The sequence below is a fragment of the Lygodium microphyllum genome, chromosome 11 (genome assembly GCF_053477565.2).
Source record: "Lygodium microphyllum isolate KBCC chromosome 11, Lygodium_microphyllum_v1.1.10, whole genome shotgun sequence".
NCBI classification, from domain to species: Eukaryota; Viridiplantae; Streptophyta; class Polypodiopsida; order Schizaeales; family Lygodiaceae; genus Lygodium; species Lygodium microphyllum.
This window is the reverse complement of record NC_141145.1, coordinates 152,917,584-152,944,568: the sequence shown is the minus strand read 5'-3', so window position 1 is coordinate 152,944,568 and position 26,985 is coordinate 152,917,584. Positions and strand designations below refer to the sequence as shown.

At 44.2% G+C, this 26,985-nt stretch overlaps 1 protein-coding gene across 1 annotated transcript in view; it reads right to left on the bottom strand.

Moving 5' to 3' along the window:
• FOLK (Phosphatidate cytidylyltransferase family protein) overlaps positions 1 to 26,519 on the bottom strand; it is a 34,465-nt gene extending 7,946 nt beyond the window's left edge. The window contains exons 1-2 of the mRNA XM_087688398.1: positions 26,084 to 26,519; positions 25,777 to 25,844 (exon numbers count right to left, since the gene is read on the bottom strand). Of these exons, the coding sequence (XP_087544524.1) occupies positions 25,777 to 25,844; positions 26,084 to 26,455 (440 nt within the window). The 5' untranslated portion in view covers positions 26,456 to 26,519. The remainder of the gene's footprint in view (positions 1 to 25,776; positions 25,845 to 26,083) is intronic.
• Between the last annotated feature and the right edge of the window lie 466 nt (positions 26,520 to 26,985).

The window sequence follows — 26,985 nt, the reverse complement described above, 5'->3', positions numbered from 1 at the left end:
ATTCTGGTCTTGAGATTTGTTGGCTAAGACAGACTGTGCTCGGGCTGACGGAGATCAAGGTCATCAAGTCGGAGACACATGCAGATATTTCCTTTGGCCCCATGTATATTTCTGCACTCTTATACAGCATACTACACTGCAGATTTTTTGCGTTTACACACACACACACTGTGTGTGTGTGTGTGTGTGTGTGTGTTTTCACTCTCTCTCAATCTTTGTCCTACGCTTCCGCATCGCTGCACTCTGACATGCTATCAGAGCGGTGAAGATGGACTGACTGAGCGTTGAACCTATCTGAAGAGGAGATTTCAGCGTGACATGCTATCAAAGCGGTGAAGGCGGACTGACTGAGCGTTGAACCTATCTAAAGAGGAGATTTCAGCGCGACACAAGGCTGCGTTTCCAGGATTCAAGGGCGAGCAAGAGGGCTGCACATCGGATCAAGGCTGAAGCGAGCGTGGGCGTGCAGGAAAGGAGTCTAACTGGTGAATTTGCTGCAAGTTATTGCTGTTCGAAGGGGAGGAAGGCTGCATTTTAGGCCTTTCATTGCAAATTTTACCTTTTCATCGCCTTTGGCGGGTGAAGAAGGTTTGGGCAGTGGAGGAACCAACCCTAACAAGCTGCGTTTACACAGTCAGAGGGGGTTGATTTTGTATTTGTGCAAGCATTGCAGGTGAACATGTCTATAGAGGCTGATTTGGAGTTCCAGGCAATCATGGACAAGAAGGTGCCTATCCTACCGGCTCTTCCATCGAATCAGAAGCTTAATGGTGACAATTACCGCATTTGGCTGGTGATGATGTTGGCCAATTAGAGTCTTATGATCTAGAGAAGCTTGTGTTGGAGGAGATCAACCGGCCCTCAGTGCTAGATCAGTCCAAACTCTCTTCCTGTGCTCATGCGGAGTTGACCAAGGCCCAATTTCATTGGGACAAACTGAATGCCAAGATTCGTTCTTTTCTTTTTTTGTCTTGCACTACAGCCGTGATTAGCTCACATCGAGCACTTGACAGTGGCTCGAGAGATATGGCTAGAGCGACCAAATGTACAACCGAATGACCCTGATGAAGAGGATTTCTTTGGAGGTGCAGATGCGGACCTTGTTCGTAAATAATTCTTCTTCGCTTCGGTAGCACATCAACAAGCTTCGGCAAATTCAAATGCAGATTCAAACTACGGGGAAGCCTATTTCCTCTGAAGACGGCGATCACTTTACTATCCCAGTTGCCGCCACGATTCGATACCTTTTATTCCGCTCTTATTGCCTCACGGCGGGAGTCGACTCTTCAGTGGGAAGAGTTGGTTCCTATGGTCTTGGACCAAGAGGAACAATTGAAGGGACAAAATGCTCCCAAATCGGAGGCTTTGGTTGGTCAAGCCTCTTAGAAGAAGGGGAAGGATCAAAAGAAGAAGAAGGAGGACAACAAATCCAAGAAGGACAAGGAGAAGGAATCGACTTGCCATATTTGTGGTAAGACCGGTCATTGAAAGAAGGATTGCCCCGACAAAGACAAGAAGGACACCAAGAAGAAGGACATGAAGGATTCTAGAGCGGTGGCTGTACCCTCATCAGCTCCTTTTCTACATTTAGCAGTCATTGAGAACTCTACACTGAAGACTTCTGATGCTGCGATGATAGCTTCCCAAGCTTGAGAGTGGACTATGGACAGTGGTCCCTCACGATACATGACTCCTTCCGTTCATGTTGCCCATTTGCAACCTTTGCATGGGCAAATTCTCATTGGAGACAACTCTTCAATGTCTATTGCTGTGTGGAGTGAGATGCAGCTTATTCCAGATGGAAGTGATGGTACCCACACTTCCGAGGTGTTGCATGTGCCAGGCTTGGGGTATCATTTGCTTTTGGTTCATAAGAATTGTTCTCTTGGCCTCTTGGTGGAGTTTGACAGTAATACTATTCGAGTCCTTGATCGTGGATCGCAGAAGGTTCTCTCTGCAGGATATGAGGAAAATGACATCTACAAATTGAAGTCCTCTACAACTCTTACCTCTCAGACACAGTCCGAGCTATGGCATGCTCAATTTGGCCACCTGAACTATGAGTACCTTTGAAAGGCGTCGTGAGGATCGTTTGTCTGAGGTTTGCCGAGACATAGTGGTGAGCCATCAGCCATGTGTCTCCTGCATTTGTGGGAAACTGCATCGAGATACAATTCCCAACACAGCTTCGAGGAGGTCTACTTCACCTATGGAGCTTGTATCTACAGTCCTTGAAGGGGAGCTTGTACTTCATGTTGATTGTTGATGACTACAGCAGGATGACCTAGGCCTATTTCTTGATTTTGAAGTCGGAGGCTTTCTCTCACTTCAAGGATTGGCTTCTTTTTTAGGAGAAACGATCTGGCCGGCGACTGAAGACCTTGCATTCCGACAAGGGCGGTGAATTTATGTCTAATGAGTTTGCTCATTTTTGTGCAGATAGGGACAATCACCAAGAGTTTGCTAACACCAACACTCCTCAAGAGAATGGCATTTCGGAGCTGAAAAACAGAAGTGTGATAGAGATGGCGCACACCATGATGTAGCACCGACAGACACCTCAGTTTTTGTGGGCCGAGGCAATGGCTACCACAGTTCACGTCCTCAATCGATCTGCCACTTCAGCCGTTGACAAGATAACACCTTTTGAGGCTTACTTTGGGACTAAGCCTGATGTCTCTTATTTCAGGATCTTTGGGTGTGACACCTATGTGCACATCCCGAAGATGTAGCATGACAAGTTCGAGACAACTTCCTGATGAGAGGTTTTGGTTGGCTACAGCTCCCAGTCCCAAGGTTATCGTCTATTTGATCCCATCAAGCGGGATGTCTACACGAGCCGAGATGTGCGGTTCATGGAAGTTCCAACCACTGAGGGGAGTGAAGAGCACCCCATCCTTGGAGATTCAGGGGAGAGTTGGGCTCCTGAGACAGTTCCTTTGGAGCCAGTGCCTCTTGATGGAGATTCTTCTTCTGATTCAGAGTCTTCCTTTCCACCGAACACCCCCGACGAGCTTCCGCCGATGGATGTTCCCGACGCTTCAGCAGATGGAGAGAGACGGGGAGAGGTTCGTCCTCCTCCTTGTTGGGCCCATGACACACTCCGAGATTCAAGGATCAAGGGGGTCCCTGAAGAGTGGGAACCGCAGGGTGGACCGCAGAGGTCACGGTAGAACCAGGCACATTCTACGGAGCTTGTTTGCTCTAACTATTGTTTGATGATCCGTGTTATGCAGGATCGTGAGCCCACTTCCGTAAAGAAGACTTTGCAATCTAATCATTGGCAGAAGGCTATGGAAGCCAAGTTGGAGGCTATTGAGAGGAATGGCACTTGGTCTCTTGAGCCTCGTCCCTCTCATAAGAAGGTGATTGGTGTCAAGTGGGTCTTCAAGACCAAGTACCTTAGAGATGGTTCTTAGGACAAGCACAAGGCTCGCCTTGTTGCTAAAAGTTTTGCTCAATGCCCAGGCATTGATTTCCATGATACTTTTGGCCCCACTTCTCGTATGGCAGCTATTCGAGTTGAGGAATGCATCGCGGTCATAAACATGACTCGAAACATTAAGAACCTGTTCCATGCTTCATAATTTTGCAAGACAGCATCGAAAGTAAGGAAATGTTCTTAACAGCAACATTTGCTTTACTTCTTCTTATTAAGATTTCTTATAAAGACAGATCCTTCGTTGGTTTGCTCTGATACCAACTGTAACGTGTCCACCTGTCCCCTTTCTGGACACGTCTTAGCAGTCCATCGGAAAGAGAGTCTAGAAAGCTCCACTCGGCACTCCCATGGAATGTTATGGGGTTTGCGATCTAGGACATTCCGCGTCTGCTACGTAGTGGAAGTATTCCGGCCGTTCCCACTAGGGACCGACCTGAATCAGGGCTTCCCCTAATGGTCATTTTCCTAAACTTCTTGCTTTGGCTGGCCATAAGCGATGGCCTGTCCATCGCTGCACTCTAATAATTTGATCGTGCACGATAACCAAGGATGCATGGGATAAGCTTGCATCATTGTATCAAGTGCGCAATGAAGTATGTGTTGCTTGCCTATGTAAGCAACTCGAAAACATACGCATGGAAGGAGGTAACATGGATGCCTACCTCACCAACATTAAAGATCTTATTGAACAATGTTTAAATATTGATGAAGAGGTCCCAAATAATCTGCTTGTTTCGATCAGTCTTAATGACCTATCATAGTCATATCAAGGTTTTGCAACCACCTTGCAATAGTAACTGTGGACAACCAAGTTATCTACAGTTCTGATCAGCTTGTCTCTCTCTTATTGCAAGAAGAACAAAGCCCTCTCAACCGCAACGCTACCATGGCAACCGAACATACCTTTTACACTTATCGTCATGGAAAGGCCAAACCTAAAGTACAAAACAAGCGTGCTGGTCAAAAACATACTTGTCGTCCTTCTACTTCCACTCCTTTTCCATCAAAGACATCCTTCCGTCCTTTCCAACCCTTCAAAGGGTACAATCAACAAACCCAAGAGGTGTCATTATTGCTGAAAGACGGTATACAACATCATTGAATGTCATAAGCACGTTACATCTAAGGAGTCCAATCTTCATCTCACATATGAGACTGCAAACTATACTCAATTTAAGGATTATACTTTTATCATTCAATGTCAATATAGTCCCTCTATTCATGATACTTGTTTTTCTATCAATAATGCAACTTCTACTTGGTATTTCAATAGGGTGCATCTAAGCACATCAGCTCTTATTAAGCATTATTTCTCTCTCTCTCTCTCATGTACCTAAGGGGGGTACAATCATGTGTGCTAACAATGCCTCTTATGCAGTTGGTCATGTGCAAGTCGTCCTTGTTTTGGGCACTCCTTTGACATTGCACGATGTTCTCTATGTGCCCAACATCAAGAAGATCTTATTTCCATTTCAACCATTGCAACTTCAAGGTTTCGCATCATCTTTTATGGCCTCTAATGTGTAGTATATGATGATCAAGTTTCTTCTTCCATTGTCTTAACAAGCACCCTCACTACAAGTCTCTATCATCATGATACATATGATCAACAGCTTGCTGAAAATCCTATTAGCAATGCCTTATTAACAAGTGAATTTTTCCAAGAGACATATTCATGGCATCAAATGCTTGGCCACATTAACTATCGAGCATTGATGAAGCTCCAGTCTGATTCTTGTATTCATTCTCCATCTATTTTGCATTTTCTTCATAGTGACATTTGTGATCCAATGCAAACCAAATCTCTTGGTGGATTTCTATATTTTGTCACCTTTATTGATGATAAATCCCAATTCACTTGGGTATATCAACTCAAGACTAAGTCTAAAGTCTTCTCTTGCTTCAAGACTTTTATTGCCATTGGAGGAGAATCAAAGTGGCTTTCGAATTCGGACCCTTCGCACCCACAAGAGGTGAATATTTTTCCAAACAATTTTCAAAGTATCATGTATCTGAGGTATTCATCATCAGTGCACCATCCCTTACTCTCCACAACAAAACAGAGTAGCAGAACGGAAGAATAGCCCACTCATGGAGATAGCAAGATGTATGGTGAAGAGTAAGAATTTCCCTAATTCTTTTTGGTTCGATGCTATTCTATGTGCCACTTATGTTTTGAAGAGGTATCCCACAAGAGCTCTATGCACCATCACTCCTCATGAGGCATGGATTGGCTCCAAGCCTGTCAAAAATAACAAGTATGCTTTGATACCATGTCAAAATAAGCAATAGTGCAGAGAGACTTTAGGGTTTGCAAAGTAACACACAGCGTGTACAACAAATACTGATGAGAGAGAAGAGAAACTCAAAAACACAAGGACATGATGAGGATGCACTGAATCATGCTATGAGAAGAAAAGTCGATACAGCAGAGCCAAAGCTCAAAAGATAACTGCATTGTCCTATCTGAATCAAGCAACAGCACCTGTGGGAAATTTGCATTGTGCTGGGAGCGAAACGCAGTCCTTCGGATAGTGGGCTATCAAAGTTATCACTGGAAGGTGAAAGATAGTTGTGGAGGGAGCGAACCACTGTCCTCTAATACGAAGGAGTGATTTGGGTAGCAAAACGCAAATCCCAAAGTGTCGGACCTGTCAAACGCAAGGAGAGCAGTCCAGATACTAACATCAGGTGGATAATGATGACACCAAATGATGGAGAATGAGCCGCGCTGCATAAACGCAAGTCCCAGCAACCTCTATGACAAAGGAGTGACTCCAAGTAATGGAGGAGGAGCCAAGCTGCAAAAACATTAACGCCAAGCTAGAGATGATGACACCAAGCAAAAAGAAGGCCTGTAAATTGAAAAACGCAGGTGAAGGTGGAGCCTGAAGGAGAAGGGTGTTGACAACAAGAAGAGGATGGTGATGCCAAGTGGAAGATGCTCCAAATGCAAGCTCTGATGCTAGAATAGGGTGCCTGAAGCAAAAGAGGAAGGGTGAAGGCAACTAGGAGCCACAAACTACAATGTCCTCCTGAAGGGTTGTGAGGGAAATGAAAGAGGCTGGTAAGAGAAGGGATGGGTGTCTGATGACGGAGGAAGAGGGGTGAAGAATGACTAAAGAGAGAGTAAGAATGAATGAAGTGATTGCCTATTTATAGTAATAAGCTATCTACGGTGGCACACTATTGTGTGGGCACCCACTAAAAAAGTTGCCAAAATGTGGACACCAACCCTTTTTTGGGACTATCAATACGAAACCCTAAATGAAGTGTGTAAACTGAAGAAGTGGTTTCTCAACAAAGCCTTCTCTCTCTCACTGGCACATGTTCATGTGCCTTCTCAGAAAAAGCATAAACTGGATGTTGGGATATAAAGGCCTAGTAACCTCCGAGTATAGTACATGCACATTGTACATGTGAACGCACCCTTTACGTGCCCCAAGTATAAATACATTTTATTCTTTGTGTACCAACATATTGTTGGTACACTCTTATCGTCTCATACTTTCACTCTGCTCACACTCTCTCAAGCGGTCACACACTCGTTCACTCCTACTTGAGCTGCGTCCCTATCGCTTCCATCAACTAGTATCAGAGCCATGACTTTGCACGCTTCCCAAGATTCAGGCGACGACTATTGGGCTTGCAACTTTGCTGCAACTGATTGTTCAACGGGAAAACAGGTGCACTCGATAGAGTCGCAGCATGGAACAGGTAGCGCCAACAGGCACACGCTGTAGGGAGTCGCGACAACTTGCAGCGCGCACACGGGCACGACGGCAAAAGATCACGCGTGCAGGCGAAGCGACCAAGCATGTTGGTTGTGGGCAAAACGGATGGTGGCACATGGAAGGGACCAGGTAGCAGCCGACGCAGGCGGACTATGACGGCCAATCATCGAGTCGTCAACGGACAGGCCACACAACTTGCCTGAAGGGTCAACGGACCCCCCCGCGCCCCCACCCGTCAGTTCCTTTGGTTTTAAAATCAAAATTTTCTCTTATCTCCTCATTACCACTTGCCATTGATGGAAGTTCACACGCCACAAGCACAGATCACAGATCTGTGAGGATTCAAGCCAGAAATTTGGGGCTTTTCCCGGAGCTTTTCCCAGATTTGACATAATTCATGCCTGTCAGTGACTTTTGCGTCAGAAATTGTAGACATCGCGAGCAGTGACCTCAATTAAATTGGGGATTTTGCCCATTTTGTCGAAAATTTACATTTTTTGGATAAAATTTCCTAACATTGGATCCCAGAAATTTGAGGCTTTTCATGTATTGGCAAAGCTTTACTCAACTTGGTCAGACTGATTGACATTCATGCAATTTTAGACTTGAAATTTTGGGGATTTGCGTAGAATTTGGTAAATTTCTGTATCTTTTGCCCGTGTAGTGGCTGGCTAATGTACAAACAACAGAGATTTATATCTGGTTGAGAAAAAACAGCAAGGTATCTTGCTGGTTCAGCTTGTGCTTCAGCAAATTAGTGTATTTACTATTGTGTTCATGATAAAATGGCTGCAACTTCTTCCAGTTCAGACATCAAGAGTTTGATGAAGATCAAACAGTTTGATGGTCATGGCTTTGACCTTTGGAAAGACCGTATGCAGGGCATTTTGTTCCTGAAGGATTGTGAGGATGCTTTGCAGGAAGATAAACCCGCACTAATGTCTGATGCAAATTGGGCCAGAGTGGATAAAAAGGTTGTGGCCTACATAAAGATGGGTGTCACTGATGACATTCTGACAGACATTAAGGGTTTAGACACAGGTTATGCAATATGGGAGAAGCTGAAAACTACTTATGAGATCACCACACCTGTTAATCAGGTGCATTTAATGCGTAAGTTAATGAATATGCAACTGATGAGTCAAAGCCTGCAGCTGAGCACTTGAGTGCATTTACATGGATTCTAAATCAGCTCAAAGATGCAAACTTGGACTTTGATGATAAGTTGAGGGCGATCTTTTTGATCATGACACTCCCGGACTCGTGGGAAACCTTGGTGGCTTCACTCAACAATAACCCCAATCTCTCATATGATGGGGTGAGGGGTTCTATCTTGAATGAAGAAATTAGACGTATGTCTAGTGAAGAAGGCAACAACTCAGCTTATAATGTAAGAGGAAGGGCTGAAAAGAAAAATGCAAATGCAAGGCAGAGAAAAAGGAGCAAGAGCAAAGGAAAGGATAAGAGTAACATTACTTGCTATCACTGTGGTTGGAAGGGCCACAAGAAACCTAATTGCAGGTATTATAAGAAGGAACAAGAGAGAAATAAGAATGCAGGAGATAAAAAGAAGAAGGAAGAAAAGACAGATGCATCGGAGACAACCAAAGGCAAAGAGAAGGCCAATGCGGCCTCTAGCGTGGTCATAGAAGAGCTTTCAGATACAGAGGCTGATGTATTATGTGCAGTTGATTATGATGCCCTTGTATATCACATGCAGGATATGCAGATTACCAAGGCTGATGTGATTGATGCACTCTTGTCAGTTGATGATGGTGTCACTCAAACTTGGATTATAGACTCTCGTGCCTCTTTCCACTCAGACTTGGCTTGTAGACTCTGGTGCCTCTTTCCATGTAACTACTTGCTTGGAGTGTTTTGCTATGTTCAATACAGGCAATTATAAAAAGGTGTACCTTGGAAATAACCATGCTTGCAACATTGATGGGATTGGCACCGTACAATTGTCTTTAGACAATGGTCAAGAGCTTGTGTTGAAAGATGTCAGATATGTGCCTGGCATTAAAAAAAGTTCACTATTTGTTGGTCAGCTTGACTTGCATGGCTACACCACACTGTTTGGTGGTGGTTTGTGGAAAGTAAAAAAGGGTTCCATGCTGATTGCAAAAGGAACCAAGAAGGGCACATTGTATTGTTTGCATTGTAAAGCCTTGAATGGCAAGTTTCTTGCAGTTGCTGAAACTTGCAGCCACTTGGAGTTATGGCATAAGAGATTAGGCCATATAATCCAAAAAGGACTTGATGTCCTTACCTCTCTGAAGAGGGTTGATGGAAAAGTCTCTAAACTTGATTTTTGTAATGAGTGTCAGTTTGAAAAGCAAATAAAAAATTCATTTTACTCTGGTGTCTCTCGTAAGTCCAATGTCTTGGACTTAGTGCATTCTGATGTATGTAGTATGCCCGTGAAATCATTAGGTGGTACTGCATATTTTGTCCCCTTTATTGATGATTGTTCCAAGAAGATTTGGGTGTACTTGCTGAAAAAGAAAGTGAAGTGTTTGCTATTTTTAAAACTTTTCATGCATTTGTGACCACTCAGACAGGTAGAAAGCTAAATGCTTGAGAATTGATAATGGGGGTGAGTTCACATCGACTGAATTCAAGTCATTTTGTGACTTACATGGCATTAAGAGGGAGCTTACAGCCCCTTACAACCCTTCTTCAAATGGAATGGATGAAAGATATAGCAGGACTTTATGTGAAAGAGTGCGGTGCATGCTGTCCACTGCTAATCTCCCTCATGCATTTTGGGGAGAGACACTCAAAACCGCGGTTCACATTTGCAACCGCTCTCCCAACAGGTCCTTAAATAATGGCATCCCTGAGGAGGTTTGGTCTAGCAAATCAGCCTCATATGACCATTTACGCATATTTGACTGTAATGCTTTCGTGCATGTTAGGAATGAGCTAAGGAATAAACTTGACCCAAAATCCACCAAAGGCATTTTCATGGGCTATGGTGATGAGGGTGAATTTGGCTACAGAGTGTGGTTACCTCACTCCAAGAAAATTATTCACAGCCGTAATGTTGTGTTCAATAAGGCAAAATTGCTGAAAGCCACTTTAGCCTCTAATGAAGATCTGAAAAAGGTGAAGTTTCAAAGTTTGCAACCACCTATTACTTCAGAAAATGAGCCTCAAGGTGCTGTACCACAGGCTGAAACTGATGATCAACCGGTTATTTTTGAGCCAGATGATGATGAACAGTAAATAGAAGCACAAGGAGGTCATGGACAGCAAGATAGGCTTGTTGATTATGAATATGCAGGTGCTGGAAATGAAAATGAAGGTGTTGTACAGCATGAACAGCATGCTGAAAATCGTTTACAGCAGCAAATGAATTATGAAAATAATATACCTCCAGATGTAGACCCAATTCCTGAAAATGTTGATCATTGGGTACGCAGGTCTACACGCATAAGAAGGCAACCACATAGGTTTGACCCCTCCTTGCATTATGTGATGGCTTACAGATGAGGGTGAGCCTCTTACATACAAAGAGACCAAGTCGTGAGTTCAGCAGTAAGTGGGAGCTAGCTATGCAAGAAGAGATTAAATCTCTATATGCAAATGATACTTGGGATCTTGTGTCATTGCCAAAGGGAAGGAAACCACTTCCAAACAAATGGGTGTACAAAGTCAAGACAGTTGATGGGAAACCCAAGTACAAGGCAAGGCTAGTTGCCAAAGGTTATACACAAAAGGAAGGGATTGACTTCCAAGAGGTCTTCTCACCTGTTGTGAAGATGACCACTTAACGTGTGCTTTTTGCTCTTACTATTGTTTTGGATTTAGAGCTATATTAAATGGATGTAAAAACAGCTTTCTTGCATGGTGACATTGATGAAATCTACATGAAACAGCCCGAGGGCTTTGTAGTTCTAGAAAAGAGCAAATGGTGTGTAAGCTAAAACACAGCCTGTATGGGCTGAATCAAGCACCACGGCAGTGGTACAAAAAGTTTGATACTTTTATGCTATCTCATGAGTTTACATGCAGCCATGCAGATCATTGCTTGTACATGAAAAAGGATATAGATGGCAGCCCCATCATACTTGTTTTGTATGTGGATGATATGTTACTAGCTGGGAAAAGAAAGACTAGCTTGGATGCTCTCAAAAATCAGCTGAAATCAGCTTTCTCCATGAAAGATTTGGGGAATGCAAAGCATATTTAGGCATGAGGGTTCGTAGAGATAGAATGCAGAAATTGTTGTTCTTATCTCAAGGAAAGTACATTGGAAAGGTACAAGACAGATTTAACATGGCTGAAGCTAAGCCTTTTGGGGTACCCTTACCTCCTTATCTCAAGCTTAGCAAAGCCAAAAACCCGAAAGATGACATGGAAGCAAATGCTATGAAGGGAGTTCCTTATGCATCAGCTTGTGGCTCTCTTATGTATGCTATGGTTGCTACTCGTCAAGACATTGCTCATGCAGTGGGAGTTGTTAGCAGGTTTATGTCAAATCCTGGCAAAGCACATTGGGAGGCTGTCAAGTGTATTCTTCAATACCTTAAGGGTACACAAAGAAAAAGTATTTGTTATGGGCAGCAGGGATGCACTTAGTTTGCAGGGTTATTGTGATGTAGACATGGCAGGCGACTTGGACACTCGTAGGTCCACCAACAGGTATGTCTTTACAGTTGCTGGTGGGGTTGTTTCTTGGTGTTCCAGGTTGCATAACATTGTTGCATTGAGTACCACTGAAGCTGAATACATATCAGCTACTGAAGCTTCTAAGGAAGCTATATGGTTGAGCAGACTTGCAGATGATCTCGACATGTCTATGGGTACTGCAGTTTTGGGATGTGATAGCTAGAGTGTTGTGTATCTGGCTAAGAATGCCATGTATCATTCACGTACAAAGCATATAGATGTGCGATATCACTTCATTAGACAGATTCTGGAAGATGGTCAAATCACATTGACCAAGATTAAAACACAACATAACCTTGCAAATGTTCTCACTAAAAGTCTAAGCAAACCTTAGCACGAGCATTGCATTCGACTAGTGGGAGTTGGTTAGCTAGAAGTTCATATCGAACCTTTAAGTGGGAGGTTGTTGGGATATAAAGGCACATTGTACATGTGAACGCACCCTTTACGTGCCCTAAGTATAAAAACATTTTATTCTTTGTGTGCCTACATATTGTTGGTACACTCTTATCGTCTCGTACTTTCACTCTACTCACACTCTCTCAAGCCGTCACACTCACTCATTCACTCCTGCTCGAGCTGCGTCCTTATTGCTTCCATGATATAAAGGCCCGGTAACCTCCGTGTATAGTACACGCTCATTATTGTAGATGTAAATGCACCCTTTACATGCCCTAAGTATAAATACATTTTATTCTTTGTGTACCAACATATTGTTGGTACACTCTTATCGTCTCGTACTTTCACTCTGCTCACTCTCTCTCAAGCCGTCACACTCACTCGTTCACTCTGTCAGAAGTGGTGCAGCGATGGAAGCGTAAAGAATATGCTGAAATAAATGCTGAAACACAAGACAGAAGAAAGAATGAACACAGTAGACAGATGAGAACTCAGATGTATGCTCGGGAAATGGAATCCATATCGAACACGAGACAGCAGCATACAACGGTGAGTCACTGGCTGCATGGGCTCCTCAGCACCGGCTCCTCTCTCCCAGAAGGATCTCCACTGATGGCTGAAGTACCAAAGACTGTGGAGGAGGAGCCCTATAAATAGCCACAAAAGTGGGGAGCATAAAATGTAGGTCGGCCAGCATTTAATGCTAGTCGGCCAGCAACAAATGCTAAATAATACATCATAAATGGCCACAAAAATGTGCCATAAAATACTGCATAAAATGCCCAGCCTCTAACACAGACTCACACCATGAGCTGACTAATATCTGCTAACACCCTCTCTCAGATCATGTGTGATCGGATACAATGAAATAGTACAATGATGGAGAATCATAAACTACACAACAAAGAAACACCAGAAGGACCATGGATGTCCAAGAGGTGAGTGGCCAGCCCACCACCAAGATGCCTCGGAGAGTATCTGATGTCGATGTCGATCGTACCAACAACACCTGAAAATAGAGAAGACTCATAGCAGCTCTCTGTGTAATGTCACCTATGTCACTCAGGACATACAAAGCCAATCTGCCAAACATGTCTCTGAACATGTGACCATGGAGTTCCCGCCTTTGGCCAAACCACCAAAGTGTCCCCTCATGTGAGCTCCAGACGACAGCCTCTCGCTCTCTGTCAAGAAGAACAGCTCATCATGAACCCAGAAATCAACTCCAGTCTCTAGGATTTCACTGCCAGATACCGTCGATGCGTCAGGGACGTCCCTCTCTGGAACCTGTGCACCTGTATCAAAATATAGATGAGGCACTGCAGCCCAACCAACACCCGCTCACACTCCCTCTCTGGCACCGAGGAGTCGTGAGGGATGACCGCATCACCACCACTAGAAAGCAGCCGAGGAAGGGGCCACCAAGCCCTTCCCGCGATCCGAAGAAGAGGATCCCTTCCGCGCCTTGGACTTCTCCTTGGTCGGAGGATCGGAGTCAGAGTCTGATGAAGGAGAGGACTCATCGGTAGAGTCAGCATCCCGCTTCGTCTTCTGTTCCTTCTTCCTGGAAGCCGCTAACTTCTTGCAGTCCTTCCGCAAATGTCCCTTCTTGCCACAGTGATAACACTGGGCTTTCGACTTCTTCTTCCTGTCACCCCTCTCGGAAGCTACATAAGCCTCACCTCCATAATGTGCCGGAAGCCGCCCCTGTAATCTCAAGGATGCCTCATGCTCAAGAAGCATCGAGGTCATATGTGTAAAACTGACAAGAGTCGATAATGTCTGCGCCCGCAAAGCATTAGCCACTCCATCAAACTCCGGGGGGAGCTTGTAGGAAGTGCACGGAGGAGCCATTTGGAGAGGATAAGAAGAGAAGTAGAAGAAAAGAAGGTCGTTGGGAGAGTGAGCACAGCCAAAACGCAACCAAAAACACCAAAAATAGTGAGTTCACATGCAATATAACCCAAAGGCTAACCAAAATAAGCCAAAAGCTGCTGCACAAAGTGAAAAAATCAGTCAAAAACTGCCAAAAACAGCAAAAACGGCCTGAATAATCAGAAAAACAAGCAAAAATAATGCTGTAAACAGCAAAACACAGGCTGCAAACTGAATAAACAGGGGCTAAAGACTGTTGCCAGCAGTTGGATGAAGGAAACACGGGCAGCAAAGAGTGGAACAGCAGTAAACGCAAATCTGTCCAGAAAAACGCAAAACGCAAATGCTGAAACACTGTCGCCAGCAGCAAATCAGCAGTCGCCAGCAGGAAGGACAACCACCTGATCAGCAAGAAAACACAGCACAAATAGGTTGCAGCCTGAAATCTGATACCATGTCATCAGAAGTGGTGCAGCGATGGAAGCGTAAAGAATATGCTGAAATAAATGCTGAAACACAAGACAGAAGAAAGAATGAACACAGTAGACAGATGAGAACTCAGATGTATGCTCGGGAAATGGAATCCATATCGAACACGAGACAGCAGCATACAACGGTGAGTCACTGGCTGCGTGGGCTCCTCAGCACCGGCTCCTCTCTCCCAGAAGGATCTCCACTGATGGCTGAAGTACCAAAGACTGTGGAGGAGGAGCCCTATAAATAGCCACAAAAGTGGGGAGCATAAAATGCAGGTCGGCCAGCATTTAATGCTGGTCGGCCAGCAACAAATGCTAAATAATACATCATAAATGGCCACAAAAATGTGCCATAAAATACTGCATAAAATGCCCAGCCTCTAACACAGACTCACACCATGAGCTGACTAATATCTGCTAACAACTCCTGCTCGAGCTGCGTCCCTATCGCTTCCATCATTGGATGATATGGTTGTTTGCTGCATATTCATTGGATATAGTGCTAAAAGCAAAGGGTACTACCTTTATCAAGCCTCTACAAGCAAGGTTATTGTCAACCCAAATGTCATCTTTACTGAAAATGCTTCACCCCCCTTGTCGAACTATCAAAAATAGCCTACTATTGGTGCTTCAGACATCTTTGACAACCTACTATCACTTTTTTATAATGGTTCCATGGCTGATCCTTCTTCTCAGCCTTCATTTCCACCATCTACAAATACATTACAGCAGCCTATTTAGCTTGATTTACAGCCAAAACAGCATCATGATATCTTGTCCGATGAGCAACCCCCTATTTGTGATCACTTGGAGCACACAAAGGCTGAAATTCAGCAGCCTAAAAAAGTCCGTCATAGGCTGCTAGGCACTCTTCAAGATAGCAAGCAGTCTTCGCATTACTGCCATCAAGAGTATTATTTCTCTTATTGCCCACTTTCATTGGGAGGTGCATTAGCTAGACATCAAGACAGCATTTCTCCATGGATATGCCACTAAAGAGGTATATGTTTCTCAGCCTCTAGGATTTGCAATCAAAGGCTTTGAGCACAAAGTTTGTCATCTCAAGAAGGCATTGTATGGTTTAAAGCAAGCTCCACGGGCTTGGTATGCTCGCATACATTCTCACCTCTTGCATCTTGGATTTCAAAATAGCCCTACTAAGGCTACTCTTTACGTTCGGCATCAGGGATTTGATTTTATTAGTTTGCACTTTATGTTGATGACTCACTTGTCACTGGGAACAATGCTGGTCAAATTGTAGCATTTACAACTGATCTACAACAAACCTTTGCCATGACAAATCTTGGTCTACTTCTCTACTATTTGGATTTCCGATTTGCCACCGTTGAGGGGGGCACCATTATAACACAATCCAAGTATATTGGACAACTTCTTCAACACTTGCAATTTGAGGATTGCAAGCCCATGTCTACTCCCTTGGAGCCTTGTTTTAGACTCACTTCCGTACTTTATATCAATAGGCTGTTGGATGCTTGATTTATCTACGTCACACGAGGCCCAATCTTCAGTTTGTTGCCCCCTAGTTAAGCAAATTTATGCACAGCCCTTCAGTACTTCATTGGCAAGCAATAAAGCGTGTCTGTCGATATCTTAAAGGCACCCAAGATCTTGGCCTTTTCTACAAGGCTGATTCTTCAAGCCCTTTGCATGGATATTCTAACAAATGATTGGGCCAAATGTTTAGATTCTCATGTCTCTCATAGTAGCAACCACTTCTTCTTGGGTACATCTCTTGTTTCATGGTTCGGTTGCTACTTTCAATTGTGCAGATGAGTACAAAGCAACATTCACAACCACAATGGAGTGTTTGGCTCCACAAGTTACTTGCATAACTTCATGTGCACCAAATGGCTTTGACACTTATCTACACTGATAGCCAAACTGTTTTGGCCATTGCACAAAACCCACTCTTCCATGCCCACATAGCATATAGAAATTCATTTCCATTATGTTCATGAGTAGATGTCAACTAGAGATATAGGGTTAACTTACGTACCCACTAAAGAAAACTTGGCAGATTTTTTCATGAAGACTCTTCCTCGACCAAAGTTCCAAGCTTTTCGGCAAACCTTCACCTTGATTCCATTTGTTCCAAGATCTATCATACTCTATACTATCATAGGTTACTATATCCACTTGGATGAACTTGTGCAACCATGACTTATATTTTCTCTTATTTTCTAGGATTTTATCATTGTTCCTAGATCAATCCGCCCATTTCATGGATGGGGCTTTGTAGACCATCTCATGGCTACGCGTTGATGCCCTTTGATCCATGATACGGGCTCCCTAGGCATTTAAACTATCATTAAATGCAATTGTTACCCCTAGTGTCCTAGGCACTAAGTGACACTAGTCCTAGGCACTAAGTGACACTAGGGTTAGGGTTTCCCATTATGGTTAAGCCTTTAGGGTTTCATTTTATTATAACAAGAGACTTTATGCTTCATTAGCACATAAGTGTGGCATTTTTCATTGTGATTGCCTTGAGCATTGTATTCTATCTCACTCATTCATACATCACCTCTCATTTTGTGATTGAGTTGTTGTGCATTGATTAATTCATTCATTATCTTTCATTCTCTATCAAATAATCGTGCAATTACTTCACACCTAGGCCAACAGATACTTGATGCTTATTATTGACAACTCAATCGGTATGTATGGACTTATTTTTTTAAGTACAAGATCAAAGTATACTCCAAATTCTGCGATTGAAAGGAGCTTGTGGAAACACAAATGTCTTTCAACATTCAAGGTGTTTGAGCAAACCACAGCAGCAAGTTTTGTTCTAACCTTTTTTCTAAGTTTTGCAAGGATAACGATATTTGATCAGAGTTCTTCCATTTGAACACACCATCTAAGAATGATGTGGTGAAGCATGCTAATCGGACCATGCTAGAGATGGCCCGATCAATATTGAAGCATAGGGGTCTTCCTCAATCCCTTTGGGGTGAGGCAATGGCTACTACAATTCACATTTGTAACTACTCTTCTATCATTGCATTGCAGGATATGACTACCTTGGAGGTTTTCTTTGGAAAGAAGCCTTATGTCTCCCACTTTTGCATCTTTGGGTGCGATGCAATTGTCCATGTGAACAAGAAGAAAAAAGGGAAAAAACTAGCAAGTCAAAGAAGCTTCTCTTCATGGGCTACAACATGACCACAAAGGGCTATCACCTATATGACCAAATGAAATGAAAGATCGAGGTGAGTCGGAATGCGATCTTTGATGAGGCTTCAACCTCTAGTGATCCTCTTGATGGTTCTTCTACAAGTGGTTCTTCATTATTCATTCACACTTCTTCGTCTACGACCCCTCCCCCTCCTCCTCCCTCTCCACCTACTTGCCTACCTCCCTTGATAGCTCCTTTTTATTCTACTACTTTGTCTTCGAGCATTCCTACTCCATCCCCATGTCATAGTGAAGCAATGCGGAAGCGAATGACTGTGACAAAGAGTGAACAAAGAGAGAAGAGAGAGAGAGAAAGAGAGTGAAACGCAGAAAATCTGCAGTGAAGAATGCTGTATAAGGATGCAGAATTATACACGGGTGCAAAGAAAATATTTGCGTATGTCTCCACCTCAAGCATCTAGCCCCGAGAGCAATCTCCATCACCAGCAAGCTGAAATCTGTTAGATACAATGTCCAAGACTGCTGGAAACTCAGCCTTGTAAAGGCTGAAAATAATGCCTGAAAATAACCCGAAATAATCAAGTCGGCTGCACTGCAGTCAGACAGTCTGACTGCTGCCACGTAGCACTGCTGACATGGCACAGGGAATGACTCCAAACACCCCCTCTCAGATCCTAGACAAGGGAACAGTCGGAGGGATTTGGAATGTCGGTGAAGTAAAACCTGGGGAAGTGCCTTCATAAACAAGTCTGCAAGATTGTCTTCAGTCCTATAGTATTCCACATCAATGGTCGCATCCAAAAGCTTCTCCCTAATGAAGTGATACTGGATCTCTATGTGCTTTGTCCAGGCATGGAAGATGGGATTCCGTGCCAAGGCAATGCAAATCTCATTGTTGCACCGCAAGATAGTAGGCCAAATCTAGGGACAACCAAGCTCCAACAACCGCCGAAGCCACACAGCCTCACATGTGGTAGAAGACACAGCCCGATACTCTACCTCTGTCAAAGATAGGGCTACTGTGGGTTGCTTCTTGCTACTCCAAGAGATAACACCAATACCCAAGGTAAAACAGTAACCTGTAGTAGACCGCCTTTGATCCACATCGCCAACCTAATCTGAATCACTCCAACCTGCAAGAACAAGATCAGAAGCACCTATACCTACTGGATAGGAAATCCCGAGTTCAGAGGTCCCCCTCAGAAACCAAAGTATCCTCTAAGCAACTTGCCAATGCACCTCCTGAGGTGCACTCATGAACCTAGCCAAGAGATCTACAGCAAAACGTAGATCAACCTATGTATTGAGGAGCCAAATCAATGATCCAATCAGTTGACAATAGTGGGTAGCATCTGCCAAAGGAGAATCTGCATGTGAAATGGCCTTTCAGTTCGGATCCATAGAAGTAGAAATGGACCAACAATCCTCCATCTCAAAAGTCACCAAGAGTTCCTGTACATATCTCTGCTAAGAGATGAAAATCCCCCTCTAAGACTGATAAATCTTGTGGCCCAAAAAGAAATGGAGAAGTCCTAAATCCGTCATCTCAAACTTTTGATGTAGGGTTGCCTTCGTCTCTTCGACCTTCTGGGCATGATCACCTATAACAATCAAGTCACCAACATATAAAACAAACAACACACGACCACCCTCGGAAGTGTGCACATAAAGCTGCGGATCAGCCCTAGAGTGCCGATATCCCAACTTGGCCTGGAGAAATGAATCAATATTCCTGTTCCAAGCACACAGAGCCTACTTCAGACCATACAAGGCCTTCTTCAACCTATAAACCTTCCCATCTGAGGAACCAAAGCCAAGAGGCTGCTCTACATAGATCTCCTCCTTCAAATCACCATTCAAGAAGGCAAACTTCATATCCAACTGAAAGACAAGCCATCTCCTATGACCAACCAAGGCAAGAACAACTCAAATAGTCACCATGCAAGTAGTAGGGGCAAAAGTATCATGGAAATCAACACCTGGGCACTGTGCAAAACCTTTAGCAACAAGGCAAGCCTTGTGCTTGTCCAAAGAGCCATCACTATGGTACTTGGTCTTGAAGACCCATTTGACACTAATCACCTTCTTATGAGAGGGACGAGGCACAAGGGACCAAGTGCCATTCTGCTCAATAGCCTCTAGCTCGGCTTCCATCGCTTTCCACCAATGATCAAACTGTAAAGCCTCCTTCACTGATGTAGACTCTATCCTGCATAACACGGGACATCAAGCAGTAGATAGAGTAAACAAGCTCCATAGTATGTGCCTCGTGCCGCTGTGACCTCCGCGGGCCATCCTACAATTGCCACTTCTCGGGGACCCCCTTGATCCCTAAATCTCGGAGTGTGTCATGGGCCCAACAAGAAGGAGGCCGAATCTCGCCTTGGCGCTCTCCATCTACTAAAGTTTTTGGAAGGTCCACCATTAACGAAGGACCAAGCAGTGAATCTGGTGGCTGGGTAGTAGGCTCCTCATCCGAAGAAGAATCCTCAAGAGACACAGGCTCGAGAGGAATAATCGCAAGGGCCCAGCTATCACCGGGATCTCCAAGTACAGCGCGATCCTCACCCCCCTCTGGGGTTGGAACCTCCACAAACAGAACATTATGGCTTGTGTAGACATCCCGCTTAACAGGATCATACAATTAGTATCCTTGAGACTGCAAGCTGTAGCCCACAAACACCTATCTTCTGGAAGCTGCTTCAAATTTGTCACGCTGTGTCTTCGGGATGTGAACATAAGCATCACACCCAAAAACCCTGAAATACGAAACATCAAGCTTGGATCCAAAGTACACCTCAAAAGGTGTCATACCAACAACGGAAGTAGAAGATCAATTAAGGATGTGAACTGAAGTAGCCACAGCCTCAGCCCATAGACACTGAGGTGTCTGACGATGCTCCATCATAGTACACGCCATCTCGATCACATTGCAATTCTTCCACTCCAAAACGACATTCTCCTAAGGGGTGTTTGTATTGGCAAACTCCTAGTGTATGCAATGATCTGCACAAAACCGAGAAAACTCATTAGAAACAAATTCTCCTCCCTTATCCAATCATAAGGTCTTCAACTTCCGCCTCAATCGATTCTCCTCAAAGAGCAACCAATCCTTGAAGTTGGAGAAAGCCTCCGACTTCAGCTTCAAGACATAGACCCATGTTATCCTGTTGTAATCATCTACAATGAGCATGAAATACAAACTCCCTCGAAGGGATTCCGTCCTCATTAGTCCACAAAGATCGATGGAAACAAGCTCCAAGGGTGTTGAAGACCGCCTCAAAGCCTTGCTCGGAACAACATCACGAGTCTACTTCCCATGGATGTGAGATACGCAAGGTTGTTGACACACCACAATATCTAGCAAATCTCGAACAAACTGGTCCTTAGACGCCTTCCGAAGGTATTCATAATTGAGATGACCAAACCGAGCATGCCAAAGCTCGAACTGTGTTTGAGAGGTAAGAAGAAGAAGTCAAGGCAGAAGAAGACAGCAACTTATAAACTCCATTCTCCTCATTACCTGGAGAAAGAATCGCTCTCGATCCTCAATCAAGAATCCGAAAAGAATCCACATCAAACTCGACCAAAAGGCCAAGGGCACAAATCTTGTGCACCAAGAGAAGATGATATCCTAAAGCTAGCACATAAAGTACCTCAGATACGTGCGCACCACCACGCCCATCTGGAATACAATGCATGTTGCCCCTTTCCTAAATAGGAATAGATGAACTATCTCCAAGAAAAATCTGACTATGAGAAGGCCACAAATAAGTAACACCTACTGAAGGAGTCATGTGCCTAGAGGCACCACTGTCAACAATCCACTCCCGAGTAAATGAGGCAGTCAACGCAACATCAAAAGCCGGCACAATCAAATCCTCAACCACCTCCAAAATGGAGAAAAGCAGCTAATGAGGGAGCAACTACTACTCCAGAATCCTTTGAAGATTTCTCCTTCTCCTTCTCCTTTTTCTCCTTGTCGGGGCAATCCTTCTTCCAATGACCTATTTTGCCACAAATGTGACAAGTAGACTCCTTGTCTTTGTCCTTCTTAGACTTGTCTTCCTTCTTCTTCTTTTGATCATTCCCCTTCTTCTGAGAGGATTGACCAACCAAAGCTTCAGATTTCGAAGCATTTGTTCCTTTCAGTTGCTCCTCTTGGCCCAAGACCATAGGAACCAACTCTTCCCACCGAAGGGTCTCAGATCATGCTGAAGCAATCAGAACGGAATAAAAACCACTGAAGCGAGGCGGTAACTGTGAAAGGAGAGTTATTGCCATATCTTCAAAAGTGATCGCCTTCCTTGCGTTTTGAACATGCATCTAAAGCTGCCTTAGCCTGTTGATATGCTCCCGCATGGATAATGACTTGTTGACACTCATAGTCCTCATTTGCACTTCCAAAGACACATGCTTCATGATGGTCATCCGATTATAACCATATCACCCTAGCCACCGCCAAATGCTCTATATGAGAGATAACAGTTGTAGTACATGAGAGAGAAAAACGAGCAAATGAGTGCATTGAGTTTATCCCAATGTGCCTGAGCCTTTGCCAACTCCGCCTTCTCACTGGAAGAGAGTCTAGACTCGTCTCGCAAAGAAGGACAATTGATAGTATCCATAACAAACTCCGCAAATCATAGGACTCCAGTAAGGCAAGCATCATAACCCGCCAGATGCGGTAGTTCTCGCCATCGAGCTTTTGATCGGAAGAAAGAGCCGGTAGAACGAGCACCTTCTGATCCATGATCACCTGAAACTCTGTCTCGGCCTCAGAAGACATATTCACCTACAATGCCTACACAAAACACAAAAAAAAAAACAGCCCCCTCTGATTGTGAAAATATAACCTGCTAGGGCTGAGGCTCGCTCATCTCGTTCCTTCTTCACCTGCCGGGGGCAATGAAAAGGTAAAATCTGCACTTGAAGGCCAAAAACACAGTCTTCTTCCTTCTCTAACAGCAAAAAAACACTAGCAGCTTCAGCAAATCTTCTCTTTTCTCACACACCCACGCTTGCCTCAACCTTGTTCTGATGTGCAGCCCACCTGCTCGTACTTGAACGCTAAAAACGCGCCCTTGTGTCGCACCGAAAACTCCTCTTCACATAGGTCCTTCAATGCTCTGATGTCAGAGTGAAGCAATGCGAAAGCGAATGACCGTGACAAAGAGTGAACAAAAACTAAAGAGAGAGAGAGAGAGAGGAAGAGACAATGAAACGCAGAAAATCTACAATGAAGAATGTTGTATAAGGATGCAGAATTATACACGAATGTAGAGAAAATATCTGCATATGTCTCCACCTCGAGGATCTCGATCTCCGTCAGCCCCAAGAGCAAACTCCGCCACCAACAGGCTGAAATCTGTCAGATACAATGTCCAAGACTGCTGGAAACTCAGCCTTATAAAGGCTGAAAATAACGCCTGAAAATAACCCGAAATAATCAGGTCGGCTGCATTTAATGCAGCCGCATTTAATGCAGCCGACTGCACGGACAGTCCAATTGCTGCCACATGGCAGAATACCACATGGCACTGTTGACATGGCACAAGGAATGACTCTCAACACCCCATCCCCTCAAGTTTCTTCTAAGGGTCTTAAGCCATTAGAAGGGGAGCCTTCCTCTTTGGATGAAGGGGATGCGCCTTCACCTAGTGAGGGAGAGTCCCAAAGGGGTGCTTTACAAGTATTGGAGGCTACTTGGCCTCCTTCGCAGCAAGATGAGCCTATCACCATTCCACAGTGGTACCGGCAACTTATGCAAGATCTAGGTGTTTTCCATTTTCTTGCTACCCCTAGAAGCCCACATAGATCGGCAAGATTCCAAGCCCAATGGGATAGTTCACTGTGTGAAAACTATGCCCATATGTCACAAATTCTTTAGGAGTATGAGCGTACTAGAGTTTATGAGGCTCTTGCATAGAATATTTGGCATCATGCTATGCAAGACGAGCCGATTCTATTGAGCACAACCAAACTTGGAAGTTGGTTTTGCATCCAAGAAGCGGAAGGTGATAGGTGTGAAGTGGGTCTATAAGACTATCTTGCAAATGGATCCTTGGACAAGCATAAGCCACACCTTGTTGCTGAGGAATTTGCCTCACAAGCAGGGTTGGACTACTCAGAGACCTTCGCACCTACAACTCGGATGTCCACTATACTATCTTGGCCCTTGCAGCTCGTTACCATTGGCCTATTTTCCAAATGGACGTAAAGTCTGCATATTTGAATGGCATCTTGAAAGCATAGATTTATGTCTCATAGCCTCTTGGTTTTCTTGTGCAAGGGAAAAAGAACCATGTTTACAGCCTTTGTGGCCTAAAGCAAGCTCCTCGAGCTTGGTACCAAAGGATTGATCGATTCTTCTTACACAGTGGCTTCCATCAATCACATCATTGATCCCAACCTTTACTATAAGGGTGTCTCATGGCCTCCAAGTGCTCAAAAGGACTCAGCATGCATCATAGTCATTTTATTGGCCTGATTGGAGAAAGAATTAGGAAAGAAAACATCCACAACAATTTGTATTTTTATATCCACAAGGGTTTATTGTCAATGCCTCAATGTGCTCAAAAGGGCTTAGCATGCATCATAAGCGTCTTATTGCCTTGAGCATAGGACCTTTATAGCCAACTGTGTCATCCAAAATGATGAGTTGGCACAGAGAGTGCCTTTGAGAAGAGACATTTACTCCAATGGGTTAGGGAGCAATGGTTGATGAAGATAAGCTAGGGTGGAGTGGTCTATCTTGCCACAATAGGTGCACCTAGTGGTCCGTGCTAGAACCAAAGGGGAAGAAGCCATAGCGCTAGTGTGGCAATATCAAATGGGAGGGTGGGATGGAGAAGAAAATAGAGATTTCTCCCAAATGTCACAACAAAATGGAGTGGAAAAGCCTAAGTTGACAAAGGCCTTATTGTTCCCTACAACCTATATTCCTCACGAAGCATACGGATCTTTAGCTCAAAGAGCATCTGTTCTCTAATGCCATGTAAAGGAACAATAGGGCTTGCAAAGGAGACAATAGGGTGTATGACAAACACTAGCAATGGATGGACTCGAAAACTCAAAGATAAATGAATCATGAATGAAAGCAAATGATGATACGATGCCCTCAAGCCTCACCAAGGACTGGGACTAAGGAGAGAATCAAGGATTCAAAGATGACATAGAGGGTCTAAATGACTATATTATCCTAATTAATGAAGGGTAGCAACACTTGTGGAAGGAGTGGATAGGGACCCTCTCAGAGCTATCATCATCGGTGTCTCTAACTCTTCCCTCCCCTCACCTCATCCCCAAACCACCCGAGACACAAATTTGAGGCCCATTGTATCATACTAACATAGTCTGATTCACTCATTCATTCACTCTTCATTCTGAGTGCTCTTCTCCTTGAGTTCTACTATTTTCATTGTGTTCTTGTCATTAACTAAAAGCAGAGTAACCCTTGAAAAGCAAGTTCAACAAGTTGTTTGCATCTTCTATCCTTTGAATTCCTTCAATTTTCTTTCATTTTTTGGTAGTATTGGCCAAAAGGGCATGCTATAGTAATGGTTAGGAGGACCACTAGACTCTTCAGCAAAATTACTCTTAGGACTTTGTACACTTTTTTTCCCTTCTTTTCTTTTCTTTTCTTTTCTTTTTTTTTTGAAGGGATTGATTCTTTCCCTTATCAACCATCAACTTTAGCACAAAATGCAATGATCCAGCACACTATGTGCGCTCTTGTTAGTACTTGCACAAAGTATCTTCAAAAAATCCATGCAGCTAAAAGTACACAGCAACTTTCGTGTGCAGATCTGTGAAAGCACAACAGCAGTCAGACCCAAGTAAAAGAGGGCCTAAGTTCCAAAAAGCTATTTTCACAAATATACGTGGCTTTGAGGTTCAATTCCAAGGTGCCTTCAGCTTTCTCTTGTTACACATAAGCCTTAGCATGAAAGGATCTGTGGATTCAACTAAGTCCCTCTAAAACATTGCGGTAACCTCAGTCCATTTCTCTTACCCAAATAAAGGCCACATCAACATGAAGATGTGTCCGATGCTGATATGCACGAGCTTCCGACCGACTTTCTGTCCATGCAAATCAACGTTTGGAAAGGGTTAGCCATTTTGAAAGGGGAGAATCTTGCATCTGCAAAGGTGCTGAATCTGTCTTGATGTGAGCATTTGCATCTCTGTTGATGTGAGGAGCTGAGAGAGAGAGAGAGAGAGAGAGAGAGAGAGACTGACTGACTGACTGACGGAGTAGAGGACAGACGGACAGCAAATGTGGACAGATCTACCACTTTGACCGATGAAGATTAACTGACCTTATCAAAGACGTCTCTCTTGGCTAGCTCATCCCAAAATTTCAAGCTGCCCGTGGCCACCCCTACTGTGATGAGGCCCGCGACCAAGTCGTGGAGGAGCTCCCTGTCCATTGGAAGAGAAGCAGCGGTGACGCCTACCATCGCAGGAGGAGAAGATGACGAGTAAAGGTTCCTCGATCGAGGAAGCACCCAAAGGGGGCGGGCTATCATGCGAGCGCCATTTGCTAAAGAGGGATGTGTTCTGGTCAAGAACGAGGCTATTTGTGCTGCTGTTCTTCTCCCTTCTTCAGGGCCTGGGCCTACTCTCCTGCAGCTGCTCCAGTGACGGGGCGCAATGGATGCAACCGGGATCATCTCCGTGCATGACAGCATGATTCATTCGACTTGCTACACCTCGTCATGTCGAAGGTCCTTAACGACATGCAGCACTTCAGTCTTTTTATTCCTTTTTAATTGCGTTGAAATCTGACTTTTTGGTTTCCACTGATACGACCATCGCGATCACATCATCCGAAAAATTCTCGATATGACTTCTTTTCATAATATTTATGGAAATTAAAATTTTAAAAACCCAAACTAGTAAGATGCTACGCTTGCCAAATAGTACATCACTAGGTGCTCCGCGCCTAGACTCACCGCGGACGCGATTTTTGCAAGGGGGGGTGGGGTGGGTGCTGGATGTGTGGCACCCGCCCCCGCATTCTCTTTTTTTTTTGTGGGGGAGGTGGGGGGCTGCCACGTGGCACCCGCCCCCCACCTCTCCTCAACTAATAGTATAGATGTGCAGGGCCTTTGAGAGCCTTAAATGCTTTAAAAATTTGCCACAAAGGATGTAGCTATGAAGCCTATATCTAGGCTCTTTTTGTCCCTGGAATAGCCAATTTTACCGCACTAGGTGATGT